Source organism: Vulpes lagopus, chromosome 6 (genome assembly GCF_018345385.1).
Source record: "Vulpes lagopus strain Blue_001 chromosome 6, ASM1834538v1, whole genome shotgun sequence".
Taxonomy (NCBI): domain Eukaryota; kingdom Metazoa; phylum Chordata; class Mammalia; order Carnivora; family Canidae; genus Vulpes; species Vulpes lagopus.
Window position 1 is genome coordinate 70,295,779 of NC_054829.1, and position 25,551 is coordinate 70,321,329.

The 25,551-nt window shown below is 38.7% G+C and overlaps 1 protein-coding gene across 5 annotated transcripts in view; it reads right to left on the reverse strand.

Annotated features, from left to right (window-relative positions):
* The window catches only part of RNF212B (ring finger protein 212B), a 72,377-nt gene that overhangs the window by 7,864 nt on the left and 38,962 nt on the right, over nt 1-25,551 (reverse strand). For 3 of the 5 annotated variants that reach the window (XM_041760156.1, XM_041760155.1, XM_041760157.1), the window contains exons 5-15: nt 13,219-13,334; nt 12,520-12,580; nt 11,767-11,795; nt 10,682-10,728; nt 10,420-10,462; nt 10,208-10,268; nt 9,205-9,253; nt 3,335-3,374; nt 2,950-3,050; nt 2,635-2,696; nt 80-1,089 (exon numbers count right to left, since the gene is read on the reverse strand). In XM_041760156.1, coding sequence (XP_041616090.1) covers nt 1,024-1,089; nt 2,635-2,696; nt 2,950-3,050; nt 3,335-3,374; nt 9,205-9,253; nt 10,208-10,268; nt 10,420-10,462; nt 10,682-10,728; nt 11,767-11,795; nt 12,520-12,580; nt 13,219-13,334 — 675 coding nt within the window. In that variant the 3' untranslated portion in view covers nt 80-1,023. Of the gene's footprint in view, nt 1-79; nt 2,697-2,949; nt 3,051-3,334; nt 3,375-9,204; nt 9,254-10,207; nt 10,269-10,419; nt 10,463-10,681; nt 10,729-11,766; nt 11,796-12,519; nt 12,581-13,218; nt 13,335-25,551 lie in introns of those variants that run through there. The other 2 variants (XM_041760159.1, XM_041760160.1) reach the window with 2 other exon arrangements.

Below are 25,551 nucleotides of genomic sequence, written 5' to 3' on the forward strand. Positions count from 1 at the left end.
CAGGCTCCACACTCAGTAGGGCCTCTCCATGAGGATTCTCTCCCTCTCTCCCTTCCCCACTCACATGCACACATGTGCTTGCTCTCTAAAACAAATACACCTTTAAAAAAATTAAAAAACAAAAACTTTAAAAGGCAGCACATTAGTATCACTGGGCGGATCTGTTGCCTGTACCTGCTATATAGCACAGGCTCTTGCCCAGAAGAGGTGTCTAGAAGTGCCCTTAAAAAAATTCAGAGCTCCAGATAGGCAATCCTGGTTCAGCTTCCAGGTCATCCCCAGGACCTAATTTATTGCTGAGAGATGTTTGCTATCTTTATTCTTTTTCGATATTTTTGCTTATGGTCTGCCTACAGGTGGCCGACCTATTTAATTCTGTTTCTATTTAGTATCTAAAGAATACATGTTTCATCTCAGTGGTGGTGTTCTTTGCCCATTCACCATTCTAGAGCTTGTGATATAATACCAATAGAGCTGCAATAACAATAAAAGGACATCTTTATTTTATCTATATACTTTAGTAAGCTGAAAGTCTGGGTCTCCAACTGTAATCCAACAGAAAGGAAAATCAACATAGTTAACGAGGCATAGACAAAACTACATGCAAACAGAAGAGGTATAATAAATTAGGACAAGGAACAGAGCTGTTGCTTATTAACACTGGCAATGGAAGAATATATTCAAAGCTAAAAGAATGAAATCTAGAAATGAACCAGACTTAATGAGTATATTAACCTTCCATCCTTACTGATGCCAAGAATTGTTTTTACAACTTTTAAGTTGTAGGAAATGAAAGAGTTAACATGAGTGTGGGAGAGATCTAAACCATCCTGAAGTACTAGCCTTATATAATGCCTGACCATTTTTCCAGGAGGTAATACAGGGTGTATATGGTAAAGATCAGGAGAGGTAAGGATACACAATGAAATGAGGAAACATTTTCCAAGGCCATCACACTTAATGGGTATTAGATGTTATAGGCCTTCCTTAAGCAATATGAAGAGATCAGACCTTGAAGATGATCTATCTGGAAGTAGTCCATGCTTCTCTTGACCTGGCTAACCCCATCTGTCTCTGTTCATAGAGAGTCTGCAGCAGAAGGCAGGAAGGCAGATATGGGCGATTTATAACAAGGTAATTAAGGCCCTCTCAAACCATTACATGAAATTTATCAAGACAGCAAACCACTGCTATTATTTCTCTATAGTTTTCTCTTACTGTGTGATAACTAACTTTTCCAAACTAAGGCTTGATACATCTAGTATGACAAAGGCTTTGTTGCTAATTATGAAACTCTCTAGAACATTTTAGTGGCTTATGGTAATAGGGCAGACTATTTTAAAAACTATTTTGGAAGACCTAGAATATCTGACTACTATGCCCAGAGACGATTACCAGGGAGGCAGGATTCTTATGCCTCTGGGGAGGTGGCACTTCCTTTAATAGCTTCTTTTTGATTTTACTATTGAAATTTTCAAAAAATGCAAAATTAGAGTGGTATAATGAACTGATGAGTACCCATCACCCAACTTCAACAAATAACTATGGCCATTTCTTTTTCATTTCTACTTTCTGTCCCATGTCCACTAGATTATATTAAAGCAAAACCTAGAAAGTCGTTTAACTTCCTATCTCTAAAAATTTTAGTGTGTATCTCTAAAAGATAGACTATTTTAAAAACCTTAACCACAATAGCATTATGCCTACAAAAAAAAAACTCAAACAAAACTATTAACAATTCTTTAATATCAAGTGTCCAATAGGTATTCAGTTTTCAACTTTCTCATAAATGTTTTTGTTTTTTTGTCCTCGTTTTTGTTTTTTACACTTTGTTTCAATCAGAATCTAATTAGGGGTCATATATTTGTAGATGGTTTATATGTCTCAGGTATTTTTTCATCTGTAGGTTAATCCCTCCATTTGTGAGGATCTCAGGGATGCTATTTCCCCAGTGTTGCCTCTTAGGGCTTAGACCCTAATTTCTTACCAATGAAAGTAAAGGACACTTGGAATATGAGAGCAAAATACTACATCCCATAGTATGTCCTTGGGGTCACCAGGAGGTTGGCATGGAAAAAGGGCCTAAATATCCTCAAAACTTGAGCCATAAAAGTTAAAAGGCAAGATTGGCCTTTTCATGTTGAGCTCCTTATAAACCTCTCTTCTCGTTCATGCCCTTTTCCTCTGTTGCCTACATCATATCATAGTCCCATAAATGTATAAAGCATTATCCTAACCATCTCTAGACAAGTGCACATGGTTTTTCCTTGTTCAAGCAGTATCTCTACCCAAAAGATATATTCCATTGAAATACTTTTTGGTGGAACTTTTGGGAATGTTAGTTGTGTCTACACACTTAGTTCATGCTGGCCAAGACCTCTCACTTTAAAGCCATTCACTACCATGTGACCTAATTTTTAAACCCCTAACCAGGAAGTTAATCTGATAGTAGGACAGAATCTTTAAAATTGAGACCATCCTGGAAAATTGTGAATACATGATTACCACATTTGAAACCCATGTCATTCTCCACTGGTTACATTCTACCACCTTAACAGGAAACCAATAAGGTATTTCATGTGCGGGCCTAACTGCGTTTTCATATGCAGGCAAGTTAGACTAGCTAGGGCTCACCTGTTGGACTGGTAGCTGGAAACCAGGAAGACTCTCTAGTGGGGTTCTGCTTTCCCTCTGACCTGGAGGATAAAATTGGAATGGTGAAAGATAACTTCCTTGGACAATTCTTTGGCAGTGTTACTTATGGGTCAGGGTAAATAGGTAGGTCTTAATCTGTAGAACACTACTCAGAAGGGAAAAGACTTAGCTAAGCAATTTAAGAGGCACATTATAAAGTCCGTTCTTTTCCTAACTTCTTTTTACCTTGAAAATCTTCATTTTAGTATATATGTCAATGGTTGAAACTCCATTCCTTTGGGAATGTTAACATACCTGAATTGTTGGGGGTGAGGACTCTTGTGTGGCCTGAATCACTACCATTTATGGATGGTCTGAAAGAAAAAATCCCCTGTCCAGAAGAGGCAGGTGAAGGCCTAAGGAGGGGAAAGAGAAGCATCAGCAGAGAAAAGGAAGGTAAAGGTAAAGAGCATGTGTAAAGGGAGAGCCTATTTATTTAGATACAACAGGGAAAAATACCCTGCTTGCGATTAGAAATAATTTGGACATAAAGACATGATGATATTCAATGCTCTCTTGTTTACAAGGTAGATTTAGAAACTTTAGTGTTATGTATAAGCCAGCAGAGAAGTAGCCCCAGGGCTGCTGGCAGAGTGTCAGTGTGAACAGATCCCAAGTGAAAGGAAGCATAATTACTTACCTATAAGATAGGCTATGAGTAGAAGCTGGTGAAGGGGTTTCTGGAAAACATAAAAATGAGCCTGTGAGATAACCCATGAACTGGAAAAGAGATTCATTCAGGTATACTTGGGACCAGGACAAAGAAATGGGACCCAAGATTTTCAGTATATATATTAGGGGCTAAGAGCAAGTGAAAAAGCTCACAAATCACCTAGCAGTGTCTCCTAAAGGTGCTTTTCTCTCCGTTTCATGAATCTGTGGGCCAAGATCCATTACTGCCTTGATGTGCTCTAATGTATCTGTGCCTTGGTTCCCCCTCTAAGATGGGGATTACCAGAAAGAATGGCTAAAGACAAAGGTTCATTACATTGGTTTAGAATGACTGTAAAAATGGTGGCATAAAGACCACCAGAAGAAAAAAAAAAAAAAAAAAAGACCACCAGAAGTTCTCTCTATAAAAGGAATGAGAAAATTGACAAAAATTGTCAGAATCAACTTTTTCAGAGCTCTGTAAAGTAAAGGGCTTGCAGCAATCTGGGGAATGTTTATTCCAGAAAAATAGTCAAATAAGGTTAAGAACAGTGAACTTTGTGGCATTTTAACTTGCCCTATTCCCATTTCTCCTCTAGCTCTGTGGTAGCCTTGAAAACCAACATTTTGGCAATCTTCCTGGGGGCTGGAACTCTTTAAAAGCCCATTCCCAGAGACTAATCATTTGACCTGTCCAGTGGTTCACTGGAAGACTCTACTTACTTGCAAGGCTGCTTTTATTTGACCTGACCTGGAGCACAAACTCATCAGGATTTGGAGCTTAGAGCTCACCACGTGTGAAAAACCTTTTCCCCAGGAGTGTTTGTTGTAAATAATTAGAAGCACTTGTTTGGGCTGCCTGAGGATGTGAATATCAAGTGGGGCAAAAAAAAGGCTAACAGCACAGATGAATGAGTTGCTGGTGTGGACTCTGAAAACATGACATTCCTGGGATCTAGACCATATGCATATACATATGCAGGACTGTATGCATGCTCCGAAAAGACCTGAAAAGGCCCAGTCTCTTACCTTGAGGTCATACAAGCAGGATGAAGGCTAAGCACAGTTGTCAATTGCCTGGTTGAGTGGTGAAAGTGAACCCCAACGCACACACAGAATCCCTCAGTAAAGACTGAGAGACTCACTGGTTCCAGGTGTTTAAGGGAATCTGTCCAATCATTAGCTAACCACTAATCTAACTGAATAGAGACTTTGGTGGCCCCACATGACACAGTACAGATTTTACAGAATTATTTTTAAAAAGTCACTAAACAACAATAAACAGCAAGAACAAAAAACTCTGGCAAGGAGGGAAGAATCTGAGTCCTAGAATTGCCATGTTGTGTTACTTTAAATGTCCAATTTCCAACAAAAAATGAGGTATGCAAAGAAGCAACAATTTCAATAGAAACTGTCCTTGAGGAAGCCCAGACATTGGACTAAGCCCAGCCTAGACTTTGTCTAGACAAAGACTTTAAATCAAGTATTTTATTTTTTAAAAAAATATTTTCTTTATTAGAGAGAGACAGAGATAGCAAAGAGAGCACGAGCAGGGAGGAAAAGGAAAAGCAGGCTCCGAGCCTGAGGCAGAGCTCGATTCCAAGACCCCAAGATCTTGACCTAAGCCAAAGGCAGACACTTAACTGACTGGGCCATCCAGGCACCCTAAATCACTTATTTAAATATGCTCAAATATCTTTGGAAACTATGTCTAAAGCACTAAAAGTAAGTATGAATATGGTATCTCAACAAATAGAGAATACTAATACAGAAAAATATATTTGAAAGAACCAAATTATAATAACAAAAATGAAAACTTCACTAGAGGAGCTCATCAGCACAAAGAGAGGAAAAAATCAGCAAATTTGAAGTCCACTAAAACTATCCAATGTGAGGGAAAGAAAAAAATGAAGAAAAATGAACGGAGCCTCAGAGACTATGCTGGAACACCATCAAGTATATCAACAAATACATAAAGGGACTTCTAGAAGAAAAGAGAGGAACAAGGGCAGAAAGAATATTTGAAGAAATAATGGCTGACCATTTCCTGAAATAGGTAAAAAAAAAAAAAAATGAATCTATACATCCAAGAAGCTCAACTAACTCCAAACAGGATAAACTTAAAGATATCCACACCTAGACATATCATAAACTATTGAAAGCCAAAAACAAAACAAAACAAAACCCTCAAAAGAAGTCACTTATCACATGCAAGGAATTCTGAGTAAAATTAGCACTGATTTCTTCTTAGAAACCAGGGAGGTAAGAATACAGGGGTATAACATTCAGAATGCTAGAAGACTATCAACCAAAAATTAAATCCAGCAAAACTATCCTTCAAAGATAAAGGAGAAATTAAAACATTCCCAGATGAACAAAAACTAAGAGAATCATCACTATCAAACCTGCCTTACAGCAAACATTAAAGAGTCCTTCAGGCTTAACTGAAAGGACATGACAGTAACTCAGATCTACATGAAGAAATAATAAAGAGGTAAAGGTAATTACATAGGTAAACATAAAAGTATAAGTGGATTTTGTTTGTAACTCTTTTCTCCTATATGATTTATTTATTTACTTTTTAAAAAGATTTTATTTATTTATTCATGAAAGACACAGAGAGAGGCAGAGACATAGGCAGAGGGAGAAGCAGGCTCCCTCTGGGGAGCCTGATGTGGGACTCAATCCCAGGACCCATGATCATGACCTGAGCCAAAGGCAAATGCTCAATCACTTAGCCACCCAGGTGCCCCTATTTATTCACTTTAAAAAAAAAATTTTATTTATTTACTTGAGAGAGAGAGAAAGCACATAGAGGGAGAGGGAGAGGGAGAGGTGGACCCCTCCTGAGCAGGGAGCCTGATGTGGAGCTTGATTCCCAGACTCTGGGATTATGACCTGAGCCGAAGGCAGACGCTTTACTAACTGAGCCACCCAGGTGCCCCTCTCCTATCTGATCTAAATGACAACTGTATAAAACTGTAATTCTGTGTTATGAGTACACAATTTATAAAGATATCATTTATGTGGTAACAGCACAATGAAGTGAAAAGAATGATACTATATAGAAGTGTACTTTTTGTATGCTGTTAAAATTGTTTAGCATTAATCTGTACTATATTGCTATTAATTATGATGTTAATCATGATGCTTATTTTCGGAAAATAACTCAAAAATAGTAAATGGTACAAGGGAACTAAAATGGTACACTAGAAAATATTTAACACAAAAGAAGGGATAATGGAGGAAGTAAGGAACAAAACAGACATAAGACATATAGAAAACAACTAGCAAATGTCAGAAATCTTTCCTTAACAGTTATTACATTAAATATAAATGTATTAAACTCTCTAATTAAAAGGCAGAAACTGGCAGAATGAAGAACAAAAAGATCCAACTATACACTATCTACAAAAGACTCACTTTAAATTCAAAGACACTTATAGGTTGAAAGTAAAAAAAAAAAAATGGAAAAAATATTCCATGTAAACAAGTAAACAAAAGAGAGTGGACTAATGTCAGACAAATGCACTTTAAGACAAAATCATTACTAGAGACAAAGGTCAAAATGATAAAATGGTCAAGCCATCAAGAGGATATTATACTTATATATGCACCTAATAACAAAGTCCTAAAATACAAGAAGCAAAAACTAACAGAATTGAAGAGAAATGGAGGGAAACTATTGGACTTCAATACCCTACTTTCAATAATGAATGGAACAACTAGGCAGAAGATCAGCAATGAAATAGAAGATTTGAACAACATTATATACCAACTAAACCTAACAGACTTCTTTAGAACACTCCAACCAACAACAGCAGAACACAGTTTCTTCTCAAGTGTACATGGAGCATTCCCCAGGATAAACCATCTGTTAGGCCATACATTTCAAAGTATCTAAATTATACAAAATATTTTATCCAACTGCAATGAAATGAAATTAAAAGTAACAGGAGGAAATTGGGGAAAATTCAATATATTTTGATATTAAACAACACTGGTTCAAAGAAAAAAATCACAAAAGACATTAGAAAATACCTTGAACAAATGAAAACAGAGCTAGAAAATACTTAACCAGGGATCCCTGGGTGGCTCAGCGGTTTGGCGCTGGCCTTTGGCCCAGGGCATGATCTTGGAGTCCCACATCAGGTTCCCTGCATGGAGCCTGCTTCTCCCTCTGCCTGTGTCTCTGCACCCCCCCACCCCCGTGTGTGTTTGTCTTTCATGAATAAATAAAATCTAAAAAGAAAATACTTAACCTTATAGGACACAATGAAAGAGGCACTTAGAGTGAAATTTATAACTGAAAAGGTCTACATAAAAAATGCAGATCTCAGGCAGCCCCGGTGGCACAGCAGTTTAGCACCACCTGCAGCCCAGGGTGTGATCCTGGGGACCCTGAATCGAGTCCCGAGTCCCGCGTAGGGCTCCCTGCCTGGAGCCTGCTTCTCCCTCTCCCTCTGCCTGTGCCTCTGCCCCCGTCTCTCTCTGTGTCTCTATGAATAAATAAATCTTTTTAAAAAAATGCAGATCTCTAATCAATAATCCAACCTTTTGTCTTAAGAAACTAAAACTAAACTCAAAAGAAGCAGAAGGAAATAAATAAAAGGTAGAGCAGAAATAAATGAAATAGAGAACAGGGCAGCCGGGGTGGCTCAGTGGTTTAGTGCCACCTTCAGCCCAGGGTATGGTCCTGGAGACCGCGGGATCAAGTCCCACGTCAGGCTCCCTGCATAGAGCCTGTTTCTCCCTCTGCCTGTGTCTGTGCCTCTCTCTGTCTCTGTGTCTCTCACGAATAAATTAATTAAATCTTAAAAAAAAAAAAAAAAGAAATAGAGAACAACAACAAAAAAAAAACAGAGAAAATCAACAAAACCAAAAGCAGGTCCTTTGAAATGTTCAACTAGATTGGCTAGTCTTCAGCCAGGCTGTTCAAGAAAAAAAAAATAAAAGCTTCAAATAACTAAAATCAGAAATAAAAGAATATTACGATTAACCTGATAAATTCTCTAGAACTTCTACATTTTTCAAAAGGTGAATATGAAAGAATTGGAGGGAAAATATTGGTGATTTTCAAAAATGGTTATCCAGAAAGAAATGTGTAAATTTCACAACTGCTTCTTGTGAAAGAAAGGGAAATCTCTGATTAAGCATTCTCTATGGATTGGCAAATACCCTCCCTTGAAAAAAGTAATAACAAAAATAGTTCTAAGAGAAAAGAGACAAGAAATTAAGTGGGTATTCTTCACTGGATATTCTTCAATGAATATTTTTAAGTTTAATACACACTGAAGCCTGATACCCTTCAGGCTAATAACGTAAGTGGCGTCTAGTTAACTTTCATTTTAGACCTAACTTCTACTGCCATCTTGTGGTAATTTTAAAAATCCAAATTAAAAAAAAAATCCAAATTTATTTTACTCAAGTTCTCCATCTCTTGACCAAGGGTTTCCAATGACTTTCTATTGCTCAAAAAAAGTTTTTCCTTATCAGTTTGAGAACAGGAATATCATTATTTGAAAAGCAGTAATATGGGGCACTTGGGTGGCTCAGTGGCTGAAGCATCTGCCCTTGGTTTGGGTTGTGATCCTGGAGTCCTGGGATTGAGTCTCACATTGGGCTCCCTACATGGAGCCTGCTTCTCCCTCTGACGGTGTCTCTGTCTCTCTCTTTGTGTGTGTCTCTCATGAATAAATAAATAAAATCCTTTAAAAAAATGAAAAGTAGTAATATATCTCTGGATACCTGAAATCAGTGTCTGGAAAAAAATGGCATTATATTATGCATAAAAACTGTATAATAGCATTATATTTGCAGAGAAAATATTGGTTTCTGACCCTTTTATCCCCTTCTCACCAATATAAGAGTCCCTGGGAGTGCTTCTTCCCTGCAGGCCTCTGGCTCCCTGATGGACAAATAACAAATACCAATTAATAAATATATCCCATTCTCTGGCTTCCATATTCTTTTTTTTTTTAGATTTTATTTATTTATTCATGAGAGACAGAGAGAGAGAGAGGCACAGACACAGGCAGGGGGAGAAGCAGGCTCCATGCAGGGAGCCCCACGCACGGACCATATCCCAGGTCTCCAGGATCACACCCTGGGCCGAAGGTGGCACTAAACCGCTGAGCCACCCAGGCATCCCTGGCTTCCATATTCTTTTTCTATATCTACACATTGAAGCGTATGTTGTTCTGCCAGAATAGGCATGCTCATCCAAGAAGGATACTTTATTACTTCCAAAATGAATTTTTAAAAATATTTTATTTCATTTGAGAGGGAATGAGAGGAAAAGGTAGAGAATATCTGAAGCAGCCTCCACATTGAGTACAGGACCATGCGTGGGGCTTGATCCCACAACCAGGAGATCATGATCCAAGCCGAAACCAAGAGTTGGACGCTCAACCAACTGAGCCACCGATGCAACCCCCCAAGATGAATTATCACTGTTAATTCAGTCACTGAACATTTCTACTACTTTCCCATTTATTCTGTGTTAGCTTTTTTTTTTTAAAGACTTATTTATTTGAAAGAGAGAGAGTGGGGGGAGGGGCAGAGGGAGGGAATCTTTAAAGCACACTCCCTGTTGAGCATGGAGTGCAATGCAGGGCTCAATCCCATGATCCGTGAGATCATGAGATCATGAGTTGAGTTCAACCGACTGAGCCACTGAGGCACCCCTCTCCGTGTTAGCTTCTAACATCAGGTCTTCATTGCCAAAAGAAAAGACAGTCCAGGCATGGCATTGGATAATTTATACCAAAACCAATATAGACATAATATTCTCGCCTGACATCTTTGCCTTCAATTAACATTAGAAAACTTAATCTGGGAAGAGAAGATAAATATTACTTACTGCTCCCAAGCTACTGAAGCCAGATACTCTGTAAGGGATAGACTCCGCTGAGGAGGATCGACTGTATAAGGGAGACAAAAGAAAAACAAACCTGATGTGAAACCTGACATAGACCTAAAGTCTCCTCAATCCCTACTTCTGCCATATCTAGGTATTTATTTATCTTCCAACTTTTGCCAGTTTTCATGTGGGTGTATAGGCTTCCTACTCACCTGACCACCTGGCTGCTATGCTGAGAACTGGGTCGTGGAGTGACTGAAAGAGAATCAAGGGAGCAATGAAGAGCTGCCATCCATGTCATGGCCCTGCCTTGCCTAGCCAATTGGTCACATGTGGACATCTGGTTGTATGATCTTCTCATATCATATACAATATTAGGAAAATCACATTACAGTCTTTGAGAGGAAACTATCTTCTATATGGGAAAAGGAAATTTATCTCACACAGATATTTGGGGGAGAAAATGTTCTCTACCTGACTGTGATGGAGAAGTAATGCCCACTGGTCGAGGTGTGGCTGACCTGTAAGAGAAAAAAAAAAAAAAGTGGCAGCTCTAAGCAGAAGTTAAGTGCCCCTGAGAGAATCAACAGACCACTGTGGGGTTTTGTTTGTTTGTTTGTTTTTAAGATTTTATTTATTTATTCAAGAGAGGCACAAAGAGAGAGGCAGAGACATGCCCTGAGCCAAAGGCAGACGCCCAACCACTGAGCCACCCAGGCATCCCAACAGACCACTGTTTAAAGAAGTAACAGCTTACTCTCTGAGCACAAATTGCTTACTATGAAGTATGACCCCAAAATATGGAGGCAAATATGAGACTCCTTGGCTCTTTAACTTCCTAAGTGAAACCTTCTCTTCTGCCTGTAAGTACTCTCAATTTTACATGTATCTATCCATTTATTCATACACTCATAAATCTATCATTCCCTCCTGCCATCCTCTCATCCATCTCTCCAACAAGCATTTATTAGTGTTTATACATCCTAGATCCTGAGATTACAAAGTAACTAGAATATAGTTTCTATCTTCGAAAGGTTCACAGGCTAGTTGGAGAGACAAAAGTAAAAGCAACGTTTAAGTGTTAATAGGTATATCAGAAGTACGGAAGTATGAAAGACCACCAGACTGTAACTTCTGTGAGTGCAGGAGCCATGTCTCTTAACCCACCAATACAGAGCTGAAGTAAAAAACATTTAATAGTTGGTAGGGTGCAGACTAACTGGTGATGTACACTCAACATGTAGCATAGTACCTGATAAACAATAGGCATTTAATATTTGCCAAATAAATGAATGATAGAACATCAAACTCTGCCTAATGATGTCTTGACGGAGGAAATGACACGTGAATTGAATTCTGAAGGGTGAGTTGGATTTCATAAGAATGAGCATTACATTCAAGATTTCACTTCCACACTTTTCAGTGAGTAACTGGAGAAGTAAAAGATACATTCATCAACCATTTCTTTCACCTTAGAGCCCACACAGGTGTTGCAGCCAAGAGCCAAGAGAGAACAGTAATTTTCAAACAGCACTAGTATGGGGCCTGATAAAACTGACCTGCTTCCTTGGTACCAATTTGGAGATTCCTGTAGGTGAGAAAAATGGAAGTGAAGGAAACTGCAGCTAGGATTAGGGTTCTAATCAATGAGTGTTACTTGCTAGATAACTAAGCTACAATGTCCTCTAGCTACAGTTGCTTAGATTCTCAGTAGGAGAAAAACTAGCAGCAATGATTCCCTAGGAAATTATTAGCTTTGATGTAATAAAAATTCAGTTCTTCGTAAAAACACATTGGGAATCCTGAAGACTGACTTATGTGGGAAAATATGGAGAGTCTAATAGGGGAAAGAAAGGAAAATGATAGGATAAAATGTGATAAAATACTTACAGCAGGGGGATCAGTAAGAATGTCATATAAACACAAAGAACATTCTTAAGAAGAAAGATAAATCTAGGAAATGGAGTTAGACTGGAGGAAGAGGAAGGGTCCTGAGGAGTCCTGGGACACTTGAAGAGAAATTTTAAGCTACAACAGATGTCTCTTCAATAAGAGAGTTTCTTCCCAAATGGTATGTCATGACTTACTGATATTCAAGAATGGGTTACCAGTGTGCTACATATTGATCATTTCAGTCCTCCTAGGTCTTTTGTGGCCTCAACCACTTATGACAGTGTACTTGTATAAATATTATCAGTTATTTATTCCACGTGTGGAAAAGGTTAGGAAACATTGTTCTATACAGTGTCTAGTCAGTTAGATGGGAACAGTAGGAGAGAAAATAATAGTAAGGAAAACCTGTTTCAATTTACCTTTAGAATGGCAAGACATTTCTTCAGTTCTCCATTCTCCTTCTTTAAGACTGACAGTTCTCTAGGCAAAAGATAGAAATAATCATCTCCAGCAGGTCAATGGGATACAAACTCTGATTTTTATTGTTGCTGATATCTGGTTAATGCTTACAAAGAGAGCTTGCCACTATACAAGGTATTTCTATCAGAGATCTAGGGATTCAGGAGACAGGGGTAGAGTTTGATGGCCAGAAGAATCAGATGGACAAAATAAGCCGTCACTAGGTATAATTTCAGATAAGTTTACAAAGAGTTCTATTTCCTCTCCACACCCATCCCTGGCCTGCAGCTGTCTGGAAACATCCATCAAGGATTCCATCTTTTGGCTGAAGATTTCCAAAATATACCCTCCTAGAGGTAACATTTCAAATGCTATCTCTCATCTTTATCACTCAAAAGCTATGCCTAGTTTCTCCAAAGAAGCAGTTTTTGACAGAAAAGTAGGAAAGCCATAAAGTAAGGTGGGCCCCTAGAGGGAAGAAAGAGAAAAACAAAATGGGGATTTTGTCCCCCTAGAGGGGACTAATAATTCTGTACCTGATTTACCCAAGACAAACATAAACACACATGCAGCAATGTTCAGGCTTTGCAACCATAAGGAAATAACTACAGCTTCTCTGAAAGAAAAAAAGCTCTCTGGCAATTGAATTTGTCACTTACTTTTCCTGGCTGGTCACTGTCTGCTGTGCCTCCTGCATGGCTGCTTCTAACTTTGTAATTCTATGCTTATAAAAGGCGATGAGGAGATCTGTTTGTTTCTTCTGGAAACGCCACACCTACCAGGGAAAAATAGTTGTTTGACATACACCCCATAACTCCTCTCCCCTTTTAGTGACAAAGGGAAACCGTCAATTCATCTTTTAGTACTGATCATGTTCTTCCAAAGCATCTGGCCTAATTCAGGACTCATTCCCCAAAACTAGAGGATATGGCACTAGAGAAAACCAAAGTTTCTCATTTCCAGGACAATGACTTTTTAATATTTTAATGAGAATATTCTGGCATGGTAGGATGGCCTTTTAAAAACATCATCTTTGGGGCACCTGGGTGGCTCAGTTGGTTGAGTGTCTGCCTTTGGCTCAGGTCATGATCCTAGGGTCATAGGATCAAGCCTCATGAGCCCCAAATCAGGTTTCCTGCTCAGCAGGGAGCCTGCTTCTCCCTCTCCCACTTCCCCCTGGGTTGTATTTTCTCCCCTTGTTAAACAAACAAACAAACAAACAAACAAACAAACAAACATCATCTTTCATCTTGAGCAAGGAGAGTTATACCAAAAAATTTTTTCAAACTTAGAATTGGTTCTGACCTAACTTGTCTACTATTAGTCTGGACTTGAACTTCCACACTCCTAGCTAGTACAGAGCACTGGTAACCAGTGAGACACTCACACAGGAGCACTTGTAGGCTGTTTATGCCATTTCAGAAAAGGGCAGAGAAGCACGGCAGGAGATTACCTATTTCTGAATTTTATTTCTGGGCAAGGGCAAATAATTTTATCTTTTGCTTTGCTTTACCATTTGATATACTGATGTGCCTTTCAGGGCATTACTGAATCAGAGCAGAAGTTAATATTTAGAAAGTGTTTTAGCTTTGTCAGGCTCTACTTTTGAGTACACAGCAGTATTTATGTCTCATCTGCTTCCTCCCTACTCAGACTGTAAACCTTTTGTCTAAGGTCCTTCCCAGATCTTGGTACTTGTGTCATAAACTTTTTGTTCTCACCTAATTTGCAAGTTGTTTTTGCCACATTACTATAGAATTGTACTTAAAAGTTTAGATAGCTTCTAGCCTCTTTCCTTTTTACTCAAAAGCAAACTCACTAATTCTAGTCCCATGAGATTTCGTTATAGTCTTTAGTTTTTTTTTTTTTTTATTAGATTTTATTTATTTATTCATGACAGACACGGGGTGGGGGAGGGGGGGCACAGACACAGGCAGAGGGAGAAGCAAGCTCCATGCAGGGAGCCCGACATGGGATTCGATCCCAAGTCTCCAGGATCACGCTCTGGGCCTAAGGTGGCGCTCAGCTGCTGAGCCACCCGGGCTGCCCCTTCTTTAGTTTTTTTAAAAAGTGGTTGTTTTCATAAAAATAAAACGTACTCATTTTTAAAAATCTGAACAATGCAGCTACAGAAAAAGTTACTCAGAATCCCAGGAGTTACATAAAGTGGCAAGGGACTGGGGAGCAGTAGATGCAATGTTTAGCCAAGAGACAGTATCCAAACACCTTACCCCATTCTTGGGAGCAGTTTGCAGTGGAATTAAATTAGGATCAGGCTTGCGCCAAGAAAACCCAAATCCTTAGAGACCTGTCAAAGGTCCCACTGTCTCATTAAAAAATTGATCTTTTTAACTTACTGAACTCAGACCTCAAAAAGGATAAGGAAAAGATAAAGGGCAATCAGCAATCTCCTCTCGGAGCTAAAACACACAACAGATGGCCATTTAGAAGGAACTAAACTTTAGAGAAAAAGAATTCCCCTTTTAAGTTCCTCCCTTTCCTATCTCAATAAAACCAATTTAAAGGGATCCCTGGGTGGCGCAGCGGTTTGGCGCCTGCCTTTGACTCAGGGCGCGATCCTGGAGACCCGGGATCGAATCCCACATCAGGCTCCCGGTGCATGGAGCCTGCTTCTCCCTCCGCCTGTGTCTCTGCCTCTCTCTCTCTCAATCTGTGACTATCATAAATAAAAAAAAAAAAAAAAAAAAAAAAACAATTTAAACTACTCTCCTAATTAGAGCACCCATGAGTACACATTACTGCCTTGTCTTTCTAGATCCTTTAGGAGGAAGAATTTACCCAATTTCTACTTAATTCAAATCAATAGCAAATTTGTCTAATTTCCAAATTTCCCCCACACCTCCAACTCCACCACCATGTGTTTTTTTGTCAGAGCTAAAATATCTTTTTTTAGATTTTAAAATTTTATTTATTTATTTATTTATTTATTTATTTATTTATTTATTTATTTATGAGAGACACAGAAAGGCAGAGACATAGACAGAAGAAGAAGTAGGCTCCTCTCAGGGAGCCCAATGTGGGTCACCAAAGGCAGACACTCAATTGCTGAGCCACCAAGGTGGCCCAAGCCAAAAGAACTTTGATCTGTTTTTTTCTTTTATTGACTGAGAACTTCTTTTGCCTGTTCCCCTCCCAGACTTCTGCATACCTCACCCACCGTGTGCACAGAAAACAGATCCCCCTCTGGAACTCCACAGATACAAAAGACATTTTGAAGGGCCTTTTGCCTAGGCCTAGGCAGGCTTACTTACCTAAAAACTCAAATCCAAATCCTAGATCTGACCATTCCAAGAAGAGGAAAGAAAACAACCATTAGCAAGAAGCAGTGTTATAGGAGAGGAACAAGTGCTTTTGAAGATTGTATTTATTTATTCATGAGAGACACAGAGAGAGAGAGAGAGGCAGAGACATATGCAGAGAGAGAAGCAGGCTCCATTCAGGGAGCCGATGTGGGACTCCCAGGACTCCAGGATCAAACCCTGAGCCAAAGGCAGACGCTCAATCACTGAGCCACCCAGGCGTCCCGAACAAGTGCTTTTGTCTGATGCTAGAGTACACGTTTAGCCTATTTCAAATACATCCATCAAAGAAGATTCTAAAAACCTAACGCATTAATGAAATTCAGTATTTTAAAAATCTTGATTGTTAGCAAACTCATTATTCTGTTTCATTCAAATTCTTTAGTCTCATAAAAAAAGTTGGCTTCTTTGTTTTTCCTAAAGAAGGACAAGTTTTGCTTTTTTTTTTTTTTTCAAGATTTTATTTATTCATGAGAGACACACAGAGAGAAAGGCAGAGACACAGGCAGAGGGAGAAGCAGGCTTCCTGCAAGGAGAATTCCTCAATCCCGGATTCTGGGATCATGCCCTGAGCTGAAGGCAGACACCCAACTGCTGAGCCACCCAGGCGTCCCTTGCTCACTTTTCTTTTTTAAGAACTGGGATTATTTTGTAAATATAATAGCACAAAGCAGATGATAATGAAAGAAGTTCTGTTGATAATAAATGCTGTCTGGATGATGCCAAGTATTAAATATTTATTTTATTGGAACAATGTATAAAACTACTAGATCCAGATTCCTTTCCTATATTTCCATACCAGGACCCGGTAAGGGTATCATGGTCCTCATGCTCTATAGATTCCCACTCCTTTTAGAACTGGTAACATGGAACATAACTATTTGCTGAAGACAGTACTTTAAAACTTCGGTTCTAAAATAGGCCCACTTAACAACAAAAGCCTGGAGATAGGGAGAAACCACTGAAAGATATTGAGAGAATCAGAATGGAAGAAAAAGAGGAGCTCAGTAGTTTATTATGGTAAGACATAGATATTTTGGCCCAATATGGGGTGTGCATTTTTCTGCCTTATTTTTTTTCTGCTTTATTATTTATTTATTTTGTTTAAAAAATTATTTATTTACTTATGATAGTCACACAGAGAGAGAAAGAGAGAGAGAGAGGCAGAGACACAGGCAGAGGGAGAAGCAGGCTCCACGCACCGGGAGACTGACGTGGGATTCGATCCCGGGTCTCCAGGATCGCACCCTGGGCCAAATGCAGGCGCCAAACCGCTGCGCCACCCAGGGATCCCTGCTTTATTTTTTAAAAAAGGTTCCTGTTTATAAAAATTGATGTATACTGTGGAAATGAATATTAGCTTAAGAAACTTTTTTGGATTTCCTAAGTCTTATTTTTAAATGTCAGAGGAGTTTTTTAGTTGAAGATTTATATTCCCATGCATTTTTTTATTCCCATGCAATTTTAATGTTTTGAACATTTGTAAAGAGGTTGCTAAGTTTAGAAATTTACTTCAAAGGTATTGGTAAACTCATTATCTACCTTTGACTCTAAAAACTTATTGGTTTGTCTTATCTATCTTTTTTTGGTCTTCTTTATCTTTTATGAAACTGACTCCCTCATTTCATAATATCTAAAGGTCTTAGTATTTTAAATTATATCTCAAGGTAATTATATAGTTGAAAAAAGGAAGTTTCTCTTTGTATACGTATTCCACCTAAAAAAAAATGAGATAGGAATGATAGAATTAAATAGCACTTTGCAGCTCCTAATGAATTAATGGGTCCATGTAAAAGTTCATCATTGGCTACCATCACACAAAACAAGAGATGGAAGACTGTTATGTACCTCTTGGTCGAGCACAACACTGCTATAAAATGGGCTTGACTCTCACCCACCCTTAATCAAATGATCTGATTAAGGAAATACAAAGCACAGACAAGTATTATTATCAAATGACTTGGGTACAATGAACAAAATCCAAACCGGGAACAATGCTATAGGACAAAAGACCATTTTCTTCAATAACAATAAAAAAAGGGGGACACCTGTGTGGCTCAGTTGGTTAAGCATCTGACTCTTGATTTCGGCTCAGGTCATGATCTCAAGTTCCTGAGATGGAGCCCTGCATTGGGCTCCGCACTAAGGGAGGAGCCTGCTTGAGATTCTCCCACTCCCTTTGCACATACTCTTTCTCTCTCTCAAATACGTAAATAAATCTTTTAAAAAATAGTAAAAAAGAAATGAGAGGAAACTTTCAGTTAAATAGAAATTTAAGAGATATTAACCAAGTAAACTCTATGGACCTCACTGAAGCCAAATTCAAACAAAGTTTTAAAATAATTATGAAACAGCTGCAGAATTGTGAATGCTGGTTGATTACTTGATAAGATTGGGGGTTGTTATTTTAGTATGACATGGTTTTATTTAAGAAAAGAGTTCTCATCTTTTAGAGACACATTCTGAAATATTTACAGATTAAAATAATATAACATCTAGTTTTGGCTTCAAAATAGTCTGGAGTGGCTGGAAGTGTAGATAAATGAAGATTGGTTACAAGCTGATAATTGGGTGAAGTGGGGTGACAGGTATACTGAAGCAGAAACACTAAGATGGGTAATATGGGTTCTTGTCCTTTAGTAATTCATCACCATACAGTACAAGACATTCAGACACGTGAAACAATAAATAAAACACAAAGTGATATGCAGAACAGAAGAAATATGTGTAAAGTATAGAAATAATGACTAAGAGTTAACTATTCGGGGGGCATCTGGGTGGCTCAGGTGGTTAAGTGTCTGAGTCTTCATTTTAGCTCAGGTCATGATCTCAGAGTGGTAGGCCCCTTGTCGGGTTCCACACTTAGAGGGGATTCTGTTTGAGGATTTTCTCCCTCTACCCCTCATCCCTCTCATTCTCTCTCTCTCTCTCTCTCTCTCCCTCTTTCTCTCAAATAAATAAATCTTTAAATTAAATGAGTTAACTATTCAGTCTTCAGAGTGTGGAAGTGAGACATCCAGGCACAGAGATATGAAACTATATGCATAAAAGAACTGCAAAAAACTAAATCTTCCTTATAGATTAGGTAATAAATAGCCTACATAAGAATTTATGTTGGTATATAAGATGTGAGGTGGTCATTGTGAATGTGATTGGGGAAGTTAGGAGAAACCAGACCATTAGGAGAAGTAGGTGTCACTGAAAAATCTGAAACATAGCTGATAAAAAGCCACCAAAGGGTCTTGAAACATTCTGGATAGGAAAGCCACAGCAGCCCACCTGGTGGGAAGTTAAGTTGTGAGTTGCACAATTTTTTTTTAATTTGTTTTAAGATTTTATACATCCATCCAAGAGAGTAGAGAAGAGAGAGGAAAGAGAGAGAGCATGATCAGGATAGGGAGGGGCAGAAGGAGAAGCAGACACCCCACTGAGCAGGATGCCAATACAGGGCTCCATCCCAAGATCTCAAGATCATAACCTGAGCCAAAGGCAGAGGCTCAACTGACTGAGCCAACCAGGTGCTTTCTGAGTTGCACAATTTGTGATCTCATACCACAACATCTTGCTCAGTAGTCATAAAAAAAAAAAACAACCCCTCAGGTATACTGATTCAGAAGTCCTAAATATTGACAGATTACCTTCTACTTTTCAGGTAAAATAATCTTAGACCAAGTAAACCTTTCTTCAAAGGCATCATTGATTATCTCAGTTGTTCAATTTTTAAATTCAAGTAAGAGATGAAGAACTGGTCTGGTCTGTTGATGAGATCAGGCTTTGATCTGATTTTACTCAAATGGCATATATGGTAGTTACATATATGTTAGCAAAACAGATGACTTTAAAGTCAGCAAACTACTGACCATGGCCAGCTGCCTGTTTTTGTATATAAAGTTTACTGGAACACCATACCTGTTTGTTAACATACTGCCTATTGCTGTTTCTATACTAGCATAGCAGAGTTGAGTAGTTGCAACAGTAGTTGTATGGCCTGCAAAGCCTGAAATATTTACTGGCCTTTTAAGAAAAAGTTTATCATGGTGCCTGGTGGCTCAGTTGATTGAGCATTCAACTCTTGATTTTGACTCAGGTCAAGATCTTAAGGCCTTAATCTCATGGGTTGTGAGATTGAGTCCCACATCAGGCTCTGCACTCTGCTGGGAATCTGCTTGAGGATTCTCTCCCTCTGCCCCTTCCCTCACTTGTGCATGCTCGAGCGCACTCTATCTGTAAAGTAAATAAATCTTTTTTTTTTAAAGAAAAAGTTTAACAATCCTAACACTAAATTTATGAGAGTCTTTCTCTGTATACCATTTATGTCTTTTTCTCTGTATTTGTCTTTCTTTGTGGATCAATATCTTTCCCTCCTTTTCTATCAATCTCTATTTCTGACTTTTTAAAAATTAATTAATTTATTTATTTATGATAGTTACACAGAGAGAGAGACAGAGACAGAGAGAGAGAGGCAGAGACATAGGCAGAGGGAGAAGCAGGCTCCATGCACCGGGAGCCCGATGTGGGATTTGATCCTGGGTCTCCAGGATCGCGCCCTGGGCTAAAGGCAGGCGCTAAACTGCTGCACCACCCAGGGATTCCTCTATTTCTGACTTTATTCAATGTCCTCTTTTGTCTGCTCTTCCTATTTATATTTATTTAATGGACATCTGGGTTATCTGTTCTTAATTTTAAAAAGGATGGGCCCAGGGATGGATGGGTGGCTCAGCAGTTGAGCGTCTGGGAATTAGATTGAACACCTGCCTTCAGCTCAGGGCATGATCCCCAAGTTCTGGGATCAAGTCCCACATCTGGCTCCCTGCAGGGAGCCTGCTTCTCCTTCTGCCTATGTCTCTGCCTTCTCTCTGTGTCTCTCACGAATAAATAAATAAAATCTTTAAAAATAATAAAAAATAAAAAGGATGGGCCCAAAGAATGGGAGAAAATGTATGCAAAACATATATCTGGTAAGAGACTTGTACCTAGAACACATAAAGAACTCTTACAACTAATAATATAAAGGTAACCCAATTTAAAATGGGCAAAGGATCTAAATAGACATTACTTTAAAGAAGATATATAAATGGCCAGTAAGCACATGAAAAGATGCTCAACATCATTTGTCATCAGAGAAATCCAAATCAAAACCACAATAAGATATCACTTCACACCATTAGGATGGTTATAATCAAAAAGACAAATAAAAACAACAGTTGGTAAAGATGTGGAGATATCAAAACCCTCATACACTGCAAGTAAGAATGTAAAAATATTGCAGGCATTTGAGAAAATAGTTTGGCATTTCCTCAAAAAGTTAAACATAGAGTTACCATTTGACCCAGTAATTCAACTTCTACATATATATCCAAGAAAAATGAAAATATATGCCCAAACAAAAACTTATACACAAATATTAATAGCAGAATTATTCAGAATAGGCAAAAAGTGGAAACAGCCTAAATATCTCTCAATTGATGAATGAATACGTGAAATGTATACACTTCTATATAATGCAATACTACTTGGTCATAAAAATGAGTGAAGTACTAATGAAATCTTTTTTTTTCATTTTAAGTTTTTATTTAATGAAATCTTAATACATGCTACAACATGGACAAACCTTAGAAACATGCTTAGGTGAAAGCAGTCACAACAGATCACATATTGTAAAATTCCATATTTATGAAATGTCCCAAACAGGCAAACCTATAGGGATAGAAAGTAAATTAGTGATTGCCTAGGGCTGGGGAAGGTGGAGAAGATTTGGGAAGTGCCTGCTAATGAATACAGAGTTTTTTCTGGGGTAAAAAAAACTGTTCTAAAATTAGGTTGTAGTGACTGCGTAATTATGTGAATATACTAAAAATGCTGAAACGCATACTTCAAAAGGGTGAAATTGGTATGTAAAGTATATGTCTATAAAGTTGTTATTTAAAAGATAGGCAGGGGACACCTGGGTAGCTCAGCGGTTGAGTTCTGCCTTTGGCTCAGGGCATGATCCCGGAGTTCCAGGATTGAGTCCCACATTGGGCTCCCTGTGTGGAGCCCACTTCTCCCTCTCCCTGTGTCTCTGCCTCTCTCTCTGTATCTCTCATGAATAAATAAATAAAATCTTTAAAAAAATAAAAATAAAGCTAAGCAAGTATTTTATACTTCCCTTTGGAAACAATTTAAAAATACAAACTTTTTATTTATATGACCTTTAACTATTTTCCTGCAGGTTTGTGACCTTCCATAATCTATTATGAGTTTTCCACATTATTCTTTAAACTAATATAGTACTTTACAGCTTTCAGAATGCTTTCATAGCATTATTTCATTGGATCTTTATAAGAATTAAGATGAGTATTATTGTTTCACATTACATGTGAAGGAGTATGAATGATTCAAAGAAAGTTACAAGCTAGCAAGCAGATTTACTTTCGATATTTCTACTTCAATAATTTTCCCAGTATTACTGCTTTACCATATCCCCTTATACTATATTACAGGAAAACCTCAACAGGAAAGATTATTTTATTCATTCTTTCAAAAAATACTTATTGAATCCTACTATGTTCCTGGTCAGGAGTCTATATAGAAGATGAATAAAATTAATACTGCCCCTATTCTCATGTGATGACGCAGATGAGCAAGCAAAATTTTAATATAATATAGCAATATGATAAGTACTGTGTGTACTTATCCCTGTATATGTTTGGGGACAAGAATGTTCTAGACAGATGGAACAGCATGTACAAAAGTCCAGAAACAACAGAGGAAACTATTTATATAAACAATTAAAACAAATTCAGTGTGTCTGTATTATAGTTGGGGGTTGAGGGAGAGGATAAGAGGTGAGACTGAAGGGATAAGCAGGGACGAAAGCAGGTCTGGCCTCTGGGCCATGTTAAAGGTTGGCTTTTATTCTCAGAGCAACAGTTGTATTGAACGGTTTTATTTTTTATTTTTAAGATTTTATTTATTTATTCATGAGAGACTGAGAGAGAGACAGGCAGAGGCACAGGCAGAGGGAGAAGCAAGCTCCATGCAAGGAGCCTGATGCCGGACTCAATCCCAGGACTCTAGGATCACGCCCTGGGCCGAAGTCAGGCGCTGAACCACTGAGCCACCCAGGGATCCCCTGTATTAAATGGTTTTAAATAGGGAAATGAACTGATCATATCTATATATTTTTTAAAGATTTAACTTGTTTTATTTTTTTAAAGGTTTTATTTATTTATTTGTGAGAGATGCAGAGAGAGAGGCAGAAACACAGGCAAAGAAAGAAGCAGGCTCCATGCAGGGAGCTCAGTGTGAGACTTGATCCCGGATCCCGGGATCACGCCCTGAGATGAAGGCAGAAGCTTAACCACTGAGCCACCCAAGTGTCCCTCACTTATTTATTTTAGAGATAGAGAGAGAACATGAACAGAAGAGGCAGAGGGAAAGGGATACTCAAGCACATTCAGGGCTGATCATGGAGCCTGACACAGGGCTCAATCTCACGACCCTGAGATCACCAGACCAGTAGAAACCAAGAGTCAGTCAATTAACCAACTGTGCCACCCAGGCACCCCCTAATCATACCTATATTTAGGTGATTTCCTGGCTTCAACATGGAGAATTGATAGGAAAAGAAAAGATCAGTTAAGAAGTTACTGCAATAATCCAGGAGAGAAACAATGATGGACTGAACTAGAAGGCTGGAGATAAAATAGAAAAATTCAAGTATTTTAGAGAGATTTAATGATGGATTGGATATGCAAAGAAGGAATCAAGAGGGACTCAGATTTTGGTTTGGATGTGGATGGTAGTTATCATTTACAATAGAAACAGGAAGAGTTGGGATCCCTGGGTGGCTCAGCGGTTTGGCGCCTGCCTTTGGCCCAGGGTGTGATCCTGGAGACCTGGGATCGAGTCCCACATCAGGCTTCCTGCATGGAGCCTGCTTCTCTCTCTGCCTATGTCTCTGCTCTCTCATGAATAAATAAATAAAATCTTAAAAAAAAAAAAGAAAAGAAACAGGAAGAGTAGCCTGTTCTCCTGTGTGTATATAAAGAGTGGGCTGGGTTGAGGGTTATTAAGAATACTGAGTTCAGTTTAGTACATATGGAATTAGTGAAAATATCCAGTCAGCAAATGGATATACGCGTAAAGTGCAGGGTGGGTGTGGTGTGTATGCAGGGAGTACTCATTCATTCAGCAAAGATTTACTGAATGCCTCCTATGCAATAAAATTGTCATCTTTGCATGGGATACAACAATGAATAAAACAAAGCTAGTCTCTGCCTCAGTGGAGCTTATAGTCTATGGAGCATACAATAAACACCACCAAAATTAAAAATTATCCAAGTGTTATTAAGGAAACAAAAAAGTTTCTAGGACAGGGGTACCTGTGGCTTAGTTGGTTAAGCAACTAATTCTTGATTTCTGCTCAGATCATGATCTCAGGGTCCTGGGATCAATCACTGCTTCAGGCTCACTGCTCAGCAGTGAGTCTGCTTTTCTCCCTCTTCCATTTCCCCTCCCTCTGCTCTCTAAAATAAATAAATCAATCTTTGGGGGGGGGGGAGGTTTCTAGGACAGAGAATAAATGGAAGGACCCATTTTAAATATAGTAGTCAGAGAAGGTGCCTCTGAGGTGACATTTAAACTGAGATCTTTACTGGACATAATAGAACTAGAAGTGATCCCTAAATCCATGATAACTGAAGCATGGGAATGGATGAGATGATCCATTGAGAGTGTAAGTGTCTAGTATAGAACCTGAGAAATAGAACTGTTCAAGAGATGGACAGATGAAGATAAACACAAAAGGGAGAAAGAAGTTGGTTATGGTAGCCATGAAAGAATATTTTAAGGAGGCAAGAGTAGGCCTAGGTTGCTGCTGAGAAATCAAATACAAAAACAACAAAGTATCCACTGGATTTGATAACAAGGAAGCTGTTAATATCCTTAGCAAGAACAATTTCAGTGAGATGGTCTAAATGAAGCCAAACTGCAGAGGGTTCAATAAGAGGTTTGGGAGGTGAAGAAGCAGACAGAATGTAAACATACACCCACCAAAACACTCCAATGTGTTTCCCTTTCTCAAGACTCCGTTCAACATGCTTTTGTGTCATCAATTACCTTCATGCTGCCAAATCCAGTCCTCCCTCCTTTGCCCTCATCTTCATGTCTCAATAGTATTTGACCCAGCTGGTTACTTCTTCCTTCTTGAAATATTTCCCTTTCTCAGTTTCTGTGATATCACACTTTCCTTGCTTCTACTCATTTATTGCCACTCTTCCTTAACTTCTCTTCTCACCTATCTAATCCCTAGATGTTGAAGGGGCTCCTTCCCTGGATGATCGCAATCTCAAGACTTTAAAAACTACCTATATCCTAATGAGTTCCATATTTATAGCTCTATCCTTGACCTATGTCCTGAGCTTCAGAATAGTACATTTATGGGGCAGCCCGGGTAGCTCAGTGGTTTAGTGCCACCTTCAGCCCAGGGCCTGATCCTGGAGACCCAGGATGGAGTCCCACGTCGGGCTCCCTGCATGGAGCCTGCTTCTCCCTCTGCCTGTGTCTCTGCCTCTCTCTCTCTCTCTCTCTCTCTCTGTGTGTGTGTCTCTCATGAATAAATAAATAAAATCTTAAAAAAAATTAAAAAGACAGACTGTCTTAAAAAAAAAAAAAAAAAAGAATAGTACA